General features: G+C 35.9%; 1 protein-coding gene, 1 long non-coding RNA gene and 3 pseudogenes across 2 annotated transcripts; 1 reads left to right on the plus strand and 4 right to left on the minus strand.

Annotated features, from left to right (window-relative positions):
- Positions 1 to 712: 712 nt before the first annotated feature.
- On the minus strand, positions 713 to 1,667 carry LOC116852959 (annotated as a pseudogene).
- On the minus strand, positions 1,658 to 5,177 carry LOC116852960 (annotated as a pseudogene).
- Positions 5,178 to 5,339: 162 nt separating this feature from the next.
- LOC116852962 lies at positions 5,340 to 6,318 on the minus strand. The gene is made up of 2 exons (XM_032833744.1): positions 6,254 to 6,318; positions 5,340 to 6,154 (listed from the first exon to the last, which is right to left on the minus strand). The coding sequence occupies exons 1-2, from the start codon at positions 6,316 to 6,318 to the stop codon at positions 5,401 to 5,403; spliced, it is 819 nt and encodes a 272-aa protein (XP_032689635.1). The 3' UTR covers positions 5,340 to 5,400.
- On the plus strand, positions 6,056 to 8,250 carry LOC116852927 (annotated as a pseudogene).
- Positions 7,654 to 9,629, minus strand: LOC116852928. The gene is made up of 3 exons (XR_004379881.1): positions 9,477 to 9,629; positions 9,085 to 9,104; positions 7,654 to 8,991 (listed from the first exon to the last, which is right to left on the minus strand). It is a non-coding gene; the product is annotated as an uncharacterized LOC116852928 (long non-coding RNA).
- Between the last annotated feature and the right edge of the window lie 7,692 nt (positions 9,630 to 17,321).

A 17,321-nucleotide genomic window follows, 5' to 3' on the forward strand; every position in this document is an offset into this window, starting at 1 on the left:
AAATAATATATAAAATATTTTTATATGCTCGATCAAGCTGGTGTCAATTCTATTATATATATTCTTCAGTTTAAGAGCAGCTAATTACCTGCCTTAAATAATTGAAATTAAAATAAAATTTATATTAGCTTTGATATAGCCTTCGAAGCTCGACTGCAAAATCAAAAAAATTTATTAACAAATATTAAAACCATGATTTAGCATATTAGAAATTGAAGAAATTCCTCAACAAAGAACAAACTACAAATACAAAAAGATGTTCATTTTGCACTGTAAAGGATAGAAAAACTATGTATTGTTATGCACGTGCGAAAAGCGCTGCACAATTGTAAATATAAACACTGTACTATTGTATATATAAACATTGTATAACTATTGTAAATATAAACATTGTACTATTAAAATATTTTTATTTTTGGTATTTTTGCATTAATTTTTATAAAAATAAATTGAATTTAATAATCATTTTGCTATAAAAATTATATTAATATTTATTTCCTCGAATTAGAAAAATTTTTATACAATCCGGGACAATATAAAAATATGCACTAGTCCTCAACGACCCACCTTGCCGACGATTGATGCTAAATTATATCTTATTGGCGGTGGGTTAAGAAAAAATCTTGCATTCTCCGTGAAAGAAAAACTGAAACATTATAAGCGTTCTCTGTATTTTGTAAAAGAGCCATAGATAACTGCAAAATCGGAAATATCAATGCAACTTTTGACTTTGAAAACATTTAGCATCATACATTTAATTAATCTAGGAATCCAGGATGAGCAATTTACAGGGATTTGGCAACGATCTGATCGTCACATTATCCGTGAAAACGATTAGCGATGCAAAAATTGGCATAATGCAGTAAAGTAGACCACTGCCAAACGTGAAAGACACCGAGATGATTCCGAACAATCGCCCCTATCTAGTGTTCGCTAACATGATCTCGCGATCTTCGGCCAGCGTTGTGTTACGCCAGTCTTCGGCAACACGTCCGATACAGGATTTGATCTCGTCCTGATGAAACAGCAACAGTAAATACCTCAGAAAGACCGTAATAGCGAAGATCAGCAGTCATACAGTCCTGAGAATCTCGTAAAAGTCACATTGCGCGGTGAACATATAAATCATCCACGGAATAATCATGAAGAGTTGAAGAAACGCAGCGATGAAAATCGACAAGCCCCGAGCGATCGTACCCAACGTGGCATTCTCTAGCTCTAACGGCCAAACGCCGACCGGCTACAACAAGCACAAACTAATCTGTTTGGCATAATGGAAATCCAAAAATCTCGCGTTATCTGTGGATTTCGACTCATAATTGCATTGACTGTTCGATAGACCTTGTCTACAATCTTAATGACGACCAGCCAGCGACTGATATTCAATCTCTTTGATGGTCACGGGTTTGTTGATAAGCATACGCAAGACACGCACTTGGCGTTTTCCGATCGTGATGAAACCATTCGCCGTTCGACACGCGAATGTTGCCTCTCTGTTGTGGCAAAGTGACGAATTCTTGTGAGATGATGAGTGTTATATTTGGTTGAAGGTAAGAAATTAGTATATTATAAGCGAGATAGTCTATATTTTGGTTGATGTTTATACAGTGACGTCTTATTCCTCTACCATTCGAATAAAGTTGAAGTACGCCGCTGATGTTTTGCATACCTGTGAATATTCACAAAGTGATTCGTCGGGCAATTGAATGAACTTTCAAATTAACGTAAAAGAGCGAAATTTATTTACGTCACTGAAACTTAGAAGAGAGACATCGAACATCTTACCGGCTGTCAAGGTTGACGGACGACTCGACTTGCCATATTTAGATTTCTTATGTTTTTGGCGGGTAATATATACCAATCGATGAAATATGACGTTTCTCCAATCTTTTCGCTCTTTTTAATTAGAAAAAGTTCAATGTAAATCTGGAGTGTTCAATTCGCATTGTATTTATTATCCATCAAAATAACGTTCTACTTACAACTTACTTCTTCTTTAAGACATTCGCCGATAGTTGATAAGGTAAAGACGTTCACCAAAATAGATACCATTAAAATAAAATATATGATGGTGCCAAATATTTGACTATCTTCCCATTCCTAAATTTTGCATGAAAAAACTGTATAATTTAATTTTAACACAATAAATCTATTAAGAAAAAACTTAAAATTACCTTCACGACTCCATATTCTAGAAAACATAATAATGGTGCATCCAACCAGTTCTGATAAGAAAACGACGTTTAAGGAGTTTTCAATCATTTCGGCAAATCTGCATTAAATATTATCACCGCATTAAGAATAAACATGGTTATTGTTACGAAACTTAATGCGAATCGAAAATAATAGTGCTGTAAGCAACACATCAATCGTTTCCAAAATATCATATTTATCTATAAAACTTTCCTAAATCCACGTTCCATGATCTTGATAATATATTAAGTCTTTGTTATTTTTTATCGCAAAGCTAACATATTTTACTATAGCAATAAATAGATATCAAAATTACAAATAAATTGCGAACGACGAAAATTCAGAAAATTTTTTCTGACCTGACAGCTTGCATGTGTTGCTTGATTACTTGGCCGAATCCTTCGTGCAAGTTGTTGGTTTCACTCATGACTATTGTTTCCAGTTGCCTGCGCGCGACTTCGAATAAGCAGCAAGCATGCATCACGCAGGTGTTGATTAAGCTGTAAACACCGCAGTTTGTGGAGAGGATGATAGTACTGAAGAGGAGTTGCGTGACAAAAACGATCTCGTAAAATGGCGACGACTCTACCACGAAGAAGATGTGGGTGCTGAGATACGGCAGTGGCAAATACGTCGTGTTGTCCTCCTTGACGATCTTCTCCTCCAATAGTGGCATAACCATATGGTATGACATCGCTCCGCCGTACGCCAATTCTAAATATATCACGGTGAATTGCCTGCCAATCTTGGCGTTTTTGATCATCACCATTCGATCTTCTTCGCACTTGACATCTTTGTATTGTATCTTCATCTGTTGCACGCAGTGCTTGATCTTGTTTTTGTTGATGATCATCGTCCAGAATTTGATCATGCCAAGCAAACTGAATACCTGAGAGGCTATTACCTTCATGTATCTGGTCAGGTCTTCTGCGTCAAAGAAAGTGTAGATGAAGTGCGGTACAAACACAAAACACATTACGCTGTATATGAAGCTCGTCTGGAGAACAGTCTTGATTTTGTTGGACATGGAATCATCACCGCAGAGAGTCCAAATACCAATAGGTTTTAATAGAAATCTTGCGATTTTTATCACGTACTCCGCGTCGGACCTATAATTGATATTTCGAAATAACGTATAGTGGCTGACGATATCCTCGCGTTTTTGTTTCCTTTTTTTTTATTTCTTAATTGCTCAATCGCACCGTGCTTTCGATTTCAACTGAGGGGATTGCACGCGCTCTCCGAGAGTTAACCCTAGGCGCTTGCGTGCGGAAAGTTTGTTTTCTAAAGCAATTTCCACAGTAATGTAAGGGCTATTTTCTAGAATAATTGCCCTTTCTTCTTGCGGGGAGGAACATATCTAATTATAGATAATTTCAGTGTTTACGTAGGCGTTGTAGAATAAGCGGTGGACGAAGAGATGAAAACTTTCTTTGACACTTTGACGGTAGTAATAAAAGACCGGGGCTCAGAATATAATGATAAGTGAAATCTAACTCAAAATATTGATATTTTTAAATCATAAAAGTATTATGCTATTTCGTAAGTTATTTATTCACCAGTAATATTTTTTTGTAGAATGAATCTTTTTAACTGTGCCTGAGACCAAAGTGCTACGAAGATTATGGAATATTGTTAGAATTGTATGAACAATATAATCTTGCTGCGTGGAAATTCTTAACTTTTCTGATAAATTCATAAAAATGTTCAAACCTATATTGTTGCACAAATTATACGTAAATGCAATATTATGTGCATGCGAGATATACAAGATGCAGGACAGCTCTACTACTTTTATTTTTAGTTACACTTATATAAATTCAACACGGCAAACTCAACTCTATAATTCACTATCTTTTATCAGTATCTTATCATCAGTAAGATATTTTACTAGAAACATATTTTTTATAAACTACAATATACACATCTACCAATGTCCTTATAATGACAATGATTGCGAAGAGATTTCGAAAAGTGGAACAGTAATAATATCTCAGTAAAATTCGACACAAAAGATACATATTACACAATTTCGAAGTTAGACGCAACTCAGAATTGTAATTGCAATAAGTTCGATCAGTAGAGAGGAAATCTCCCATGAATGAAGATATTGCGTGACATATATGACTGTTAGCAGTACGCTTTATTATTTAATAGAGTGTTGTGACAGCGTCACTGAAATAAAATTAAAAGCAAAATATTAAGTGAGATGTATGTGATGAAATAGCAGTAACAACACAATATATCTTGTATATACATGGTAGTCGATATAATGATATTCATAGATTATACAGTCATCGCTCTTATAAAATTGAAATACGCCGCTAATGTTTTGCAGACCTGTAAACGCTCGTAATACATAAAGTGGATTTTGTTTATTAATTTTTAGATAAACATGACGGCGTACTCACCTCACAGAATCCTTGAAGAGAGAGGTCAAATATTTTTGCGGCAGTCAATGTTGAGGGACGGCTTGATCTGATCATCACTAGGATTAAGTCGCTTACGATTTTTTTTGGCAAAGTATTCCACTCAATGCAATATGACGATTCTCCTATTTTCTCATTCTACGTAACAATCAAAATATAGATATCGATCGACTGATTAATTAAATATGACATTTTAATTCTTTTAACAACAATGGATGCTTTTGTGAGATACTATAACTTATAAATTCTCTAGCATAAAAATATTCTGCAGAATCTCTATCTCTCCTTTAAGACGATCACCAATGATTGTTATAATATAGACGTTTACGAACATCGATGTCATCAGAACAAAATACGTGCCCATAGCTAAGGTTTCTCTATCTTCCCATTCCTAAAATAAACTTGAGGTAATGAATAAAATTGCGTTAAGAGATTTTGCACGAGTGTAATATTCGATAAAATTATCTTGAGGACTCCAAATTCTAAGAAACATGTAATAATAGTGCATCTAACCATTTCGTATAAGAAAACAATGTTCAATGAGTTCTCAATCATCTCAGCAAATCCATAAATTATTAGAGCAAATCATACATAAATAAAATTAAAATTAAAACTGAGAATTAATTTTTTCCTTGCGTTTTAATTGTTTTTACTATATCTATGAAGACGTATGCTCTCTTCCTAATTGTTTAATTCGATATTACTTATTACAGCAATTTATATTTTATAAAATCTGATGAAAAAATCATAATCCATACAAAGCGCTTCTAAGCTTTTCTTACCTAATGGCTCGTATATGATTTTCGATTATGCGGCCGAGTCGTTTGTGCAAGTGATTGGTTCCATCGTTGAGGACTGTTCCCAGTTGTCTACGAACGATTTCGAATAAACAGCAAGCATGCATCACACAGGTAGCGATCAAGCTATAAACGCCGCAGTTAGTGGAAAGGATAATACTGCTGATTAATATTTGCGAGACGAAAAGGATCTCGTAAAACGGCGAGTTTTCTACCACGAAGAAGATATAATCACTTAAATATGGTAAAGATATCTGTGTTGTATTGTCTTCCTTCACGACTCTCTCTGCCAATAATGGCATGATTATGTAATAAGATAAAGCACCGCCGTATGACAATCCCAGGTAAGTTATAGTAAAGAGCTTACCAATCTTGGCGCTCTTCATCATCACCAGTCGATCCTCCTCGCACTCTACGTCTTTGTATTGGATCTCCATCTGTTGCAAGCAATATCTAATGCCATCCCTATTGATGATTATCGTCCAGAACTTAATGATGGCGAGCAGGCTGAACACTTGAGCGGCTATGACCTTCATGTATCTACTCAAGTCCTCCGCGTCGAAGGTGTATATGATGTGCGGAATAAGCAAAAAGCATATGAAGCAGAATATTACACTTGTCTGAAGGTAAGTCTTGATCTTGTCAGAGGTGGAATTGCCGCGGTAGAGCGGCCAAATGCCGATTGGAGTTAACAGGGTCTTGGCAACCTTCACCACTATAATGTCGTTTTTCAAGCTTTGAAAGATAATGTGTGACGTCACAGATACAGAATGTTAAAGTAAAAAAGATAAATTTAAAAATCCAACCGTGCTTACGAGTAAATGCAACACGTACAAGCAGTGATTCAAGTGAGCACTCCACATATCTATAAGACGATATTCATATCGATAAGACGACATTCTCGCATTCTCTTGCGCTACGAAGAGCAGCAAAGCGCGATTTACGGCGATTAGTGCAAATTGTTTACTGCCAGAAGTGAACGTGGTGAAGCCATTAGAATCGAGTCTTTCGCTTCACCATGCGAAATAATCATAAAAGTGTGTGTTAGTCATCAGGACGTGAACAGATGTCAGAATATAAGTGTGTGCTTCTTTCAGTTACGATATGGGAGTTACAGAAGGGTACGATGTCGATGTTCGCAGCGGAGATTGTCGGTACGAGTATTTTCATATTCATCGGATGCATGGGGTGTATTGGTACAATGGGACCTGCACCACCCTCGCCGATGCAAACGGCGCTTACCTTTGGTCTGACGATAAATCTCATAATTATGGTACGTTAATAAGCATAATTAATTCAAGTACTTTACGCTCTCGCTCCAGTAATTAATCCTAATTCCGGATAACATGGACTTATACGCGGCGCGCAGGACAATTTTCTGACATTATTACATGGACGAGAAAAAAATACAGACTTTCTTAGATGCTTGGTCACATAAGCGGAGCTTACCTCAATCCAGCTATCACCATCGGTGCTGTTATCGTAGGCCTGAAAACGATTCCGACTGGCACGATTTACATACTGGGCCAGTTTATCGGCGCTATCGTAGGATATGGACTTTTAAAAGTATCTTTTCCTTATATTATAGCTATTAGCACAACGTATATGTTCGTGACAAGCGAATTATAACGGCACACATTTTTCAGACAATAACACCGGCTGAGCTGTTTAACGACGGGAACCCAAACTCAACAGTCGGTCTTTGCGTCACATTTGTGCATCCAGGGATTAACATTGTACAAGCTGTACTGATCGAAATGTTCTGCACAAGTTGTATACTTCTCGCAGCCTGTGCCACATGGGATCCTCGATGCGCACACACTACAGACTCGACTGCCCTCAGATTTGGTCTCTCAATCACAGCCATCTCTATCGGAGCGGTGGGATCATTCTTGACAAATAGGCTTTTTATACTCACTTCGTTATTTAATATTAATTATTTTTAAATTTTTATTATTGTTTAAACTATTTCCTTTGTAATTTCCTTTGTAAATTCCTATATACTCTTTTACAAAAATCGTTCGTCTTATATCGGTAATTTCTTTTCAAAATATACTACTTTGCGTACGCAAATAGTAAAGCAGAAAAATTTGTAATTAGTCAATTAAGCTTCTTCTATCTTTCCAGAGTCCTTATACCGGATGCAGTATGAATCCTGCGCGATCATTCGGTCCTGCCTTCTGGAACAACACTTGGAAGGATCAATGGGTAAGTCAAAAATAAAGTCAACTATATATTTTTCAGCAGGTTTATTTTAACAAGTTTTTTTCATTTTATCGTACATTGATGTATTTCTCCTTTTAATTTTTAACGCGTAAAACTTGATTTCATTTATAACGAGTTTCGATCAATTATAATCATTTTTATCAAACTGTGTATTGTATTGTATATATATATATAATATATGCATGTAACAACGAGCATATAAACAATTAAATTATAACCTTGATTTACAAAATTATTATAAGTTTATTAAATAATATAAATTTTTTTAAATCGATTACATTTGCATATCATGATTAAAGAACAAGCAAGATATTCTATGGAGAATAAAACATATTTTCACAAATAATTATAATTATCGATTAATAAAACAAACAATCAATAAAATAATTAAACAAATAATATTTTTGCTTTTTCTTTCGCTTTTCTGAAGCTTTTATTAAATTATTCAATTTTTTTGTTTGCATAGATTTATTGGCTCAGTCCCTGCTTGGGAGCTTTACTTGGAACGTACATCTATCAAGTGCTATTTGCAGAAAAAAAATTAAACAAAAGTGAACCTACTTACTCAACCGACGAAAAGTCGCTTAACATTTTATCACGACTAGATGTAACATAGATATTATTTATATTATAATCAATCATTTAATGTGCAATCTCTTTGATTTATATTGTTAGTTAATAATTTATTACGTGTGCATGATATATAATGTTTATGACTTTTCCTGAAATCTAAGGTCTATGTATTAAAATATAACGTCCTCCGATAAAATACCTATTTATAAATATTACATTATTGAAGATGATAATGTTCGAAATATTGCAATGGATAAACTTTTGCGAAATATAAACATTAAAAAATATTAGATGCTTTTTACAAGTTCACGTTTTCTCAATATTTCTATATTAATATGCTATCAATATTCAATCCATCTTTGTGCCACCGTCGTCCTGTATCCAGTTTCCCAAATCCGTTTATTCTTACAGATTAGATATTCTTCAATACAATCGCGGCATTCAAACGCTGATTTGACTCTTATTATGGTTTTTTTACAACGTATACATATTAGTCCGTTATATGCTATTCTTTCATGGACCAGAGTATGACGAGCAACTCGTAAACAATTTATCCTGTACAGCATGCGAATATTTATATAACATCTATGACAGTATTTTATCCCACGGGTTCCTACTTGTTCGTAGACTTCCTCGATTGTGTGGCAACATCGGAGATATTGTAAATTATTGTAAGTTATCAAGTGATCTTGCGGTCTTACACCATCTATTGGACCGTATACTTCTTTTACATTAGGTACATCCATACGTTTATGATACACTGGCATTTTGTACTGCAATCAGTAATTATAGTGTTAGTTTGACTCTCTGTTATAATAAATAAAAGGAAAATGGTTTCAACTCGCTTTAATATAATAGTTACTCACTTTTGAAATTTTCCTAAATCCTAGAGTAGATAGCCCAAGATACAAAAAGTCGAGAAGATATTGAAAATTAAAATTAAAATAACAGTTAAAATGGCCTATATAAAATAAATAGAGAGAGAAAGGGAGCGAAATTGAAAAAATAAGACTTTAATAAGATAGAATATGTTTTGACATACGCGACTTTCGAAACAATTACAGAATTACTTTTTCTAATATCTTCTATATATTTTTCATGTTGTCTAATATTGTCGTATATTACTCAAAGTTTGTTTATTTAGTGCATTCCACTAATTGTTTTAAGTAGTGTATAGATATAAGAAGTATAGTTATTATTAAAGAAGTATAATTATTATTAAAGAAGAAGTAAGTATTATTAAAGTTTTGTTACTTACTCAAGATATATTGTGTCTGCCACGAAAATAACGGTCTAATAACTATACAAAATTAAATAATATCACGACTTATTATCCATTATTATTTCGCGCGTATATGTGCTAAACTGAAGTGTATCATATCGGGAAATGTAAATATATACAAAATTATCACGTGATACATGATATAAATAGTAAATGTAAATATATTCTGATGATCTTGCCTGATACAAAGAGATATGCAAGGTATAATAACTCCATAACAATCTGCAAAATTAGAATACAATTTTAAAACTTATTGTGTGACACAAAATATTTTACAATTTGATTTATAACTTGAAATAATTATTACTTCATTTATATAAACACAGAAAATTTATCGTCTAAAATTATACATATTAATATATTCAAGGTTATAATTCTTATGAACATTTTGCGATCTATTGTTACTGAATATTAAAAATTTGTTCTGATATATTGACGTTATAATATTCTAAAATATTAGAACGTTTTCTGCAATAAATTTTCCCGTATCTATCTGATAGTATGCTGTCATAGCAGCTTTAATTTCATAAATTACGTAAATATAAGGAAGATTTTTGTTAAAAAAATTAAATTATTTTTAAATATAGACCTAATGTGAGAAGAAATACATTAAATAAAATTTAAATGAATATTGTTTAGTTATCTTATATCTTAAAACTTAACGTTTACGACTTGAAGCTATATGATGACGAAGAAAAATTCGAAATATTTTTTATGCTATTTAAAATGAATTTCAATGAAATTAATCTCAATGAGTGAACACATTTCTCAAACAAATGTTAAGGAAAAATATAATCATTTTTGCTATTAATTACATCTATTTTCTCTAAGTTATCATCTATCGGTTATGCTTCCTTTATAGTAACTTCAAATTGCAGTAGATGGCGGATGTAACTCGCCGAGATTAGAGTCACTCTAAGCAGAGTTTGGCCATTACGTGTGGTTTCGTCAAAATCCTGCGAGAAACAAAGACATATTTTCAATTTCTCTTTTTGGCCGGTATTCATAGTCCGATCTTATACTTAAGATTATTTTAAGATCATCTTAAGATGTCATAAATCAATCACAGAGCAGTATTCGTATCTTAAGACATTACTTAAGACGGTCTTGAAATAAGATTCGACTATGAATACCTTTGTCTATCTTTTTTTAACCTAACTTAAGTTATTGCCATAGGCGTATTGTGATTGAATATTGTATGAGATTTGACGAAACAAAGCAGACCAATCAAAAGTTCCCCCTTATTGGCCAAACTCTGCTTAGAGTGACTCTAGCCGAGACTAGAGTCCCTATAAGATAGAGTCTGGCCACGTGCGTGTTCCTCCTTATTGGTCGAAACCTTGTTTCGACTATGAATACTTTTGTCTATCTTTTTTTAACCTAACTTAAGTTACTGCCATAGGCGTACTGTGATTGAATATTGTATGAGATTTGACGAAACAAAGCAGACCAATCAAAAGTCGAATATTGGAAAAACATGGCAGAACCAATAGAAATTGTCATGGGAAGCGGGATAATTTGAAAACTAAAATAAGAAAATTATGAACATATAGTAGTCTTTTTTATATTAAACTGTAAAATGAATAAATAAAAACATAATTTTGATTGTAAACTTGAAAATCTGATTGTAAACTTATTAATCTGCAGGAAGCGAATACAGTGAAAAGTCTTTCTGATAATAGTTCTTGCATCGTAGAACACAACACGTTGGCATTTTGAAATCTGAAAATTCATATTTCGTATTGCATTATTTTATACAATTGCCTCTTCAGATACCGTTCTGAATAAAATGAGGTTACGATGACAATTTATATAATGAACACCTTTTTTTATATCACAATTTTTAACTAAATTAACTTTTTTATTTTGGAAACCACATACAGAATAATTTTACTTACTTCTATACAAACAATTTATATAATACTAACAATTTATACTCAAACTGACACTGGTATTTATCGCATTACGAGATAACGCGATAAATACCAGCTGCGTTCATATATATACGGCTGCTATATTTTTCAAAAACTAGTCGAGTGGCCAGATTCTATCTTATAGGGATTTTAGCCGAGATATAATATCACTCATCAGTTATCACCAACGTTTTCCATTTCTAGTTTAGGTACTTTCAAATTAATCGAATCATATTTAAATATTCATATATTATGACTAAAAACTATTTCTATTTCTGAATTAATATATTATTATATAATTTGTTATGTTTTAAATTCTCAGCTTATATTTCACATTATTTTTACGTACAGAAGTGAAATACTTACGAATGTTGAATACACATACTTAAACAAGGTTCATAATCTTGTTGAACCTTTAGACTGCTGACATTTTTTCATTAAAAAAGTGGTTTCTTTTTCTCAAAAATTTTTCTATATAAATAACATACACATGGCATAGAATTTTGAGATTTGTGCAGAGCCACAAAAGTGACTTTCCCGGCAATCTAAAGATTAAAACAATGTTTAAACCAATACGGTAAAATATCAACAATGCAAAGTATAATAGCATAATTTTTTCTTCTTTCATCTGAAATCAATATTATTCGTTCTTTTTTAATAATTATAAATTATTAATTTTTTTTAACCATTACAAAATGATTATTGAAATTATTATAGAAATTATTCACTAATATAATCACTTAAGATCAATGATATAATATGGAGATTCTCTCGACACACCAAACAACTAATCAATACCTACAAAAGTTACACATATTTGCTCAATGGATAACAATTGAATGAATTGACTGTAAACAAAGAGAACTTGCTCTATCTCTCTTCTCTCTCTCTCTCTCTCTCTCTCTCTCTCTCTCTCTCTCTCTCTCTCTCTGTCTCTCTCTGCAAGTAAGTTATATAATCTATCTTTATATATATATATATATATATATATATATATATATATATATATATATATATGATATGATAAAAAATTTATATAATTTTTTAATAGATTGGAATTGTTCTTCCAGAGATATAAACATCGTATTTCAAAACACTACCCATTTCTTTTCGCGGTTCAAAAGTAGACCGTCGTCGTGGGTGAGATCTAATATATATAGTTGAAGAGCAACCTGGAAATTTCTAGAATATCAGAAGAGACCCCATGCCGTGTGCTGAGTCCTGAATTATTTTTATCTGCTTACTCTTAGACGAAGCGAGAGTTCGCTTTTCCTCTGTGTACATACATATACAGCTTCTTTCTACGCTGTGACATTTGACTTTTTCTTCGAAGATAAATACAAAACAAAAATACAAGTCAACAAATTGCATACTTTCATTCCAGATAAAAACTTGCACGTGTCATAGACTAGAAGTAAGAAATTCCTATTCACCTTGAAATTATTTTCTTACTTAATGTAGAAGTGTCAAACATATTTGCATATCTAGAATAAGAAGTTGAACATATAAAGAGTTCTTCACGATAACTAAATATTACTTTCTCAAATCTTAATTCAATTTAACTATATAAAGATGTATGATTTTAACAAGATAATTTTTGGGTGATTATTTTGGCATTTCGTAAAAATTCTAATACATGTAATCCCTTACCATTAGTTATATAATTTCAAGCCAATTTATTCGATAGCATCAGATTCACCGGTCGGGCAAACGTCGTGTTATGAGGTTCATCAACCTTCACCCAGCGACACACTGTCGCCGACTAGGACTTGGTCAGATGCGATCGATAATAGGGCGTTTCACGGAGGTTTCGAGAACGCGCTCGGCCATATTCACACCTGCGTGCACCTCCGTCCTGCGGCCCTGCCATATAGAAATGCTTGCAGCATTGTTATGCCACAAGTGTTGCAAGATCGTTGCAAACCGGTTGCTGTCGTCGACCGGTCGATCCCGCGACCGGAATTTGAAATTTGTGAGACGAACTGCGCCCATATAACCCCGGCTGCAACATCATCCCGGCTGGCGTGACTGTCGAGTTCAAGGTCGCGCAGTACTGGCGAGGCGACTAAAATTAGTGCGGGCAGGTTATATCGTGTGCTTGGAGGAGCACGAAGCCGCGGCCGAGAGTTCGTTATTTATGTAGCGAGTTGATGAGGGTAACCGCGATGCCTCAGCGAAGAGAACCTCGTGTCTGTCTAGCGATTATCGGGGGAGAGAATGTTGCGACGCAGTATTTTCTTTTTCTTCTTCTTCTTTTCCGCGAAGTAAAATTTACATGGGCTCGATTGGGAAGAGTAGCAATTTTCGTTCCTGTTGCGTAATAGTTGTTTGCCGTTGCACGAAGATGCAACTCCGGTGAAGAATAAATAACTTTCCAAGCTTAATACAGGCTGAGTATATGGAAGAAACGTTATAACTATATACGGCTATATTTTATCCCACCGCCATTGTGAAACACGTGTATTAAAGGAAAAACTTGCGTTCATATTTTCATTATGGTATAAAAGAGTTATTTGCGTGAAGATATTAACAACAGTCGCAGGGATGTGACGTTGTGTATATATATACATTTTTTTTATAATTTTCATAGAGATTATTAATCCGTTGATGATCCTCATTTATCGCTAGACGTAACCGCGAAGAACAATGGATAAAATACGCGATGAATGCGTTTATTTTGTTGCTCGGAAACAACGCACACTCGCGCAGTTCCGTGTATTACATCTATATCTCGCTTCGCCCATCTATCGATTAGCTGCTGCAGCTGTACCTCGAATGCTCTGGAACACGATGAAAGCCCTTAAACTGCGATAGCAGCGTTTATAACGATTTGCTGAGTTTCCTCGTTACAGTTGTTGCAACTATTTCGCGAGATGTCATTCTATGCGAAAAGATATATAACTATTACGGGTGACAGAAAAGTAATAATAAATTCAAATAAATTCTTTCGGTTAATTCGAAAAATATCTTGTACGTGTTTCACAAATGTACATTTATGAATCTTATTAAAGACCCTTGGATCTTATGTGGCTTTATCGCTGTTCACGCAACCGCATAATCAGGATACTAAACCGCGTAAAGATACGACGTACGTCCGTATTACGTAAAGTTATCCATGAGCGATATGCTCTGTAAAAACAAGGAATATAAATCATAATATTCACGGTATATATCATTCGCAAACTGCAAACACGTTAATCAATCATGAACATGTTTGCACCGACGAAGATTAAAGTAAGATATATCGACGGAGAGATCTGTTAAACGATTTATCGTTGCAGCTCGGTCTAAAGTAAATCTTCGTCCCAACAAGTTCGTTTTGTCAGGGTGGTTGAAAAAAGAGACGTCTCGTTGAGAAAGTTCCCACAGATCATCATGCTGCTCCCGTTTAATGCAACAAAGTTGGTAACCGTCTCTATATACGTACCTTCGCATTTCATTACGCCGTTCTGAATGACACCTGAATGTAACGAGGTATCGCACGGTACATTGTGTGTATATTTCTATAAAGTATACAAGTAGTTCCTTCACCCTTCCGTCGAGCTTAATCCGTCGCTCCGTTGTTAGCGGCCTACAAAAAGGCGATCTCTAAAGGGAGAGATAAGTATCTGACGCGCGCGACCCTTATACCCCCTGAATAAAATTGCATTAATTGCGTCTGCTTAAGCAGAGCGGCCTTTGTAGCTGAGATACGCCGGGTCGAGCTAACGAGCGATATGAAAAGGAAATCGATAGAGCGGTATATGATACACCAAAGAGGAACGAACGTAATGTTATGCAACCTGGTTGTGTATCGCCGTTACTATGCATCGCGGATATTTCGCACGTTATAGCCTGATGGTTGTATATCGAGGCCGTTACGGCCTTCGATATATGAATGCAAATTAATTTTTCTTTCCTTTCTTATCTCTACCTCTCTCTCTCGATTCGACGCAGGTGCGTCGAATCTTCGATGTTCACCATCAAACTTTAGGTGGGCGTACAACAGTGGCGTAATATCTGTCTCTTCAATTGTAGCGTGCGCGACAACGTCGCATTAACATGGAAATTACATATTCTCACGCTATCGCAGATCTTACCGAGCAGTGAGTTAACTCGGCTTTCGTGTGTTTGCAAACACATTGCGTCATTTGTAGCTGCCCAACCTCGACCGCGCCTGAAAATCTCTTAAAAATAGCTGTCATTCGCCTCAAGAGCTGATAAAAAAACCTCGCCAACCGGGCAGAAGGTCACTCGGGACTGGCTGCGCAGTACGGAAATTCCGCCGCAAACTCCCCGTCCGAAGAAACTGCGTTTCAACGTTTCGACGTGGCGCGCACACACGCGATTTCGCAATGTTGGATCAACGGCGTATCTCCCTTCATTGGTGTCGTCTCTCTACAAAGCGTTCCTCTTCGCGTACGTCTTCTAATCTGTCCACTAAGAATTCCGACCTCGTTCGTAACGATAGTAAAAGGCCTCCATTTATCTCACGTACCAAAGCGAGTACTAATTCCGTCACGTCCGCGGTGTCTCCTAGTCGAGAACATTTATCAAATTTCTCGGACATAACTAAATTCTTTTCATTGAACAGCACGATCAACAAAAGTCATTTCAGAGGTCACACCTACACGAGACTGGCTAGCACATGTGACTGCGTGATTAGCATGGCTCCAAGATGATCGCTCTCTGATCCGGTTCTCGCTGTTTCCTCCTTCGAAGCGCAAAACAAACGCATACACAGCCGCATGAGATCGGCCAACAGGAAGGTTACGCTACGTTTCACAGGTAGTATTATATCACACACCGGTTAACCATGCTAACGGCGAGGAGGCAGAGAGGCGGTGGCGGCGGTAACGACGGCGACATCGGTGGCGGTGGAGGTGACGGCGGAAGCGGCGGCGGAGGACGGTGTACGTTGTAGGTCGGCGGTATGGAGGGGCCTGGCCGAGCGAACGTGCCAGAAATCCCGTCGCCCGGTGGCCGGGCCGATCAATACTCGGCATTCGCTGATTTCTCGGTCATGACACACAAAAAATGCAAGGATGACGCTGCTGGTCAATGGATCTCGTCGTGGTGATTCCGAATATCATGTCGGCCGACCGGATCGGGCCTCGCTAGGGCCGAAAACAATCGGTTCTACGTAAATGCGCATTAACGTCGCCGCACCACCAGCTCTGGAAGCTTCTGCGCTGCGACGCTGGGCGGCCTCTATATAAGGCGGCCGGCCGGCCAGCCTCGGCGCATTCGTAAACAAACCCTCGTTCAGTTCGGACGCAGCGAACACCCGAAGACCCCCCTCACCCCACCACCAGTGTAATACACTTCGACTTCTTGTTTCGTGGTCGTCAAGACTGCCGGCACGGGAAAATGTAGGCGAGCGGGCACCGGTGCGGAGCGCGACAGTTTACCGTAGGTATCCCCTCTGGGTTTTTATTTATTACTTTACTTTTGTGAACAACTGTTTGCTCCTTGAAATTATTGACTATTAATATCGGTGCTGTTACTGTATTTTGTGGATGAAGATGACGCTCGACCTTCACTGTTATTCGTCATGAGTAGGGCGCATAAGGCTCATGAGGCTTCTTCGCGCCCTAGCCATGAGGATTTAGAGAAGAAGGTTGAGAATAACTTGTTTGCGTTGTAACTATTGGCATAAGACCATCTATGATATAAGACCAGCTGAAAAGTGGTACAGTATCAAAGCACACATGCCATTTTGACATGTCAATCTTTTGTTATCCTCACTTTTCAAGAGACTATTTCTTCATTCTCCTCATAGACATGTAAAGGATTGTTTCTTGACACTAAACTGTGATTTTCTCATATTGAATAATTGCTGCAGGATCATGCAGGATCACTATATGAAATGACAGTATAATATACATATTTACATAATTTGCATTCAATATTAAACAACAAGATATAA

The sequence above is a fragment of the Odontomachus brunneus genome, unplaced genomic scaffold, assembly GCF_010583005.1.
Source record: "Odontomachus brunneus isolate Ranch 3 - 2012 unplaced genomic scaffold, Obru_v1 Obru_scaffold_262, whole genome shotgun sequence".
NCBI lineage: Eukaryota > Metazoa > Arthropoda > Insecta > Hymenoptera > Formicidae > Odontomachus > Odontomachus brunneus.

Bases quoted from the DNA above. Each gene is read 5' to 3' on its own strand.
- LOC116852962 (XM_032833744.1), bottom strand. From the start codon at position 6,318: ATGTCGTCTTATCGATATGAATATCGTCTTATAGATATGTGGAGTGCT. The intron at 6,155-6,253 runs GTACGTGTTGCA...TATCTTTCAAAG, and splicing joins GCTCACTTGAATCACTGCTT to CTTGAAAAACGACATTATAG.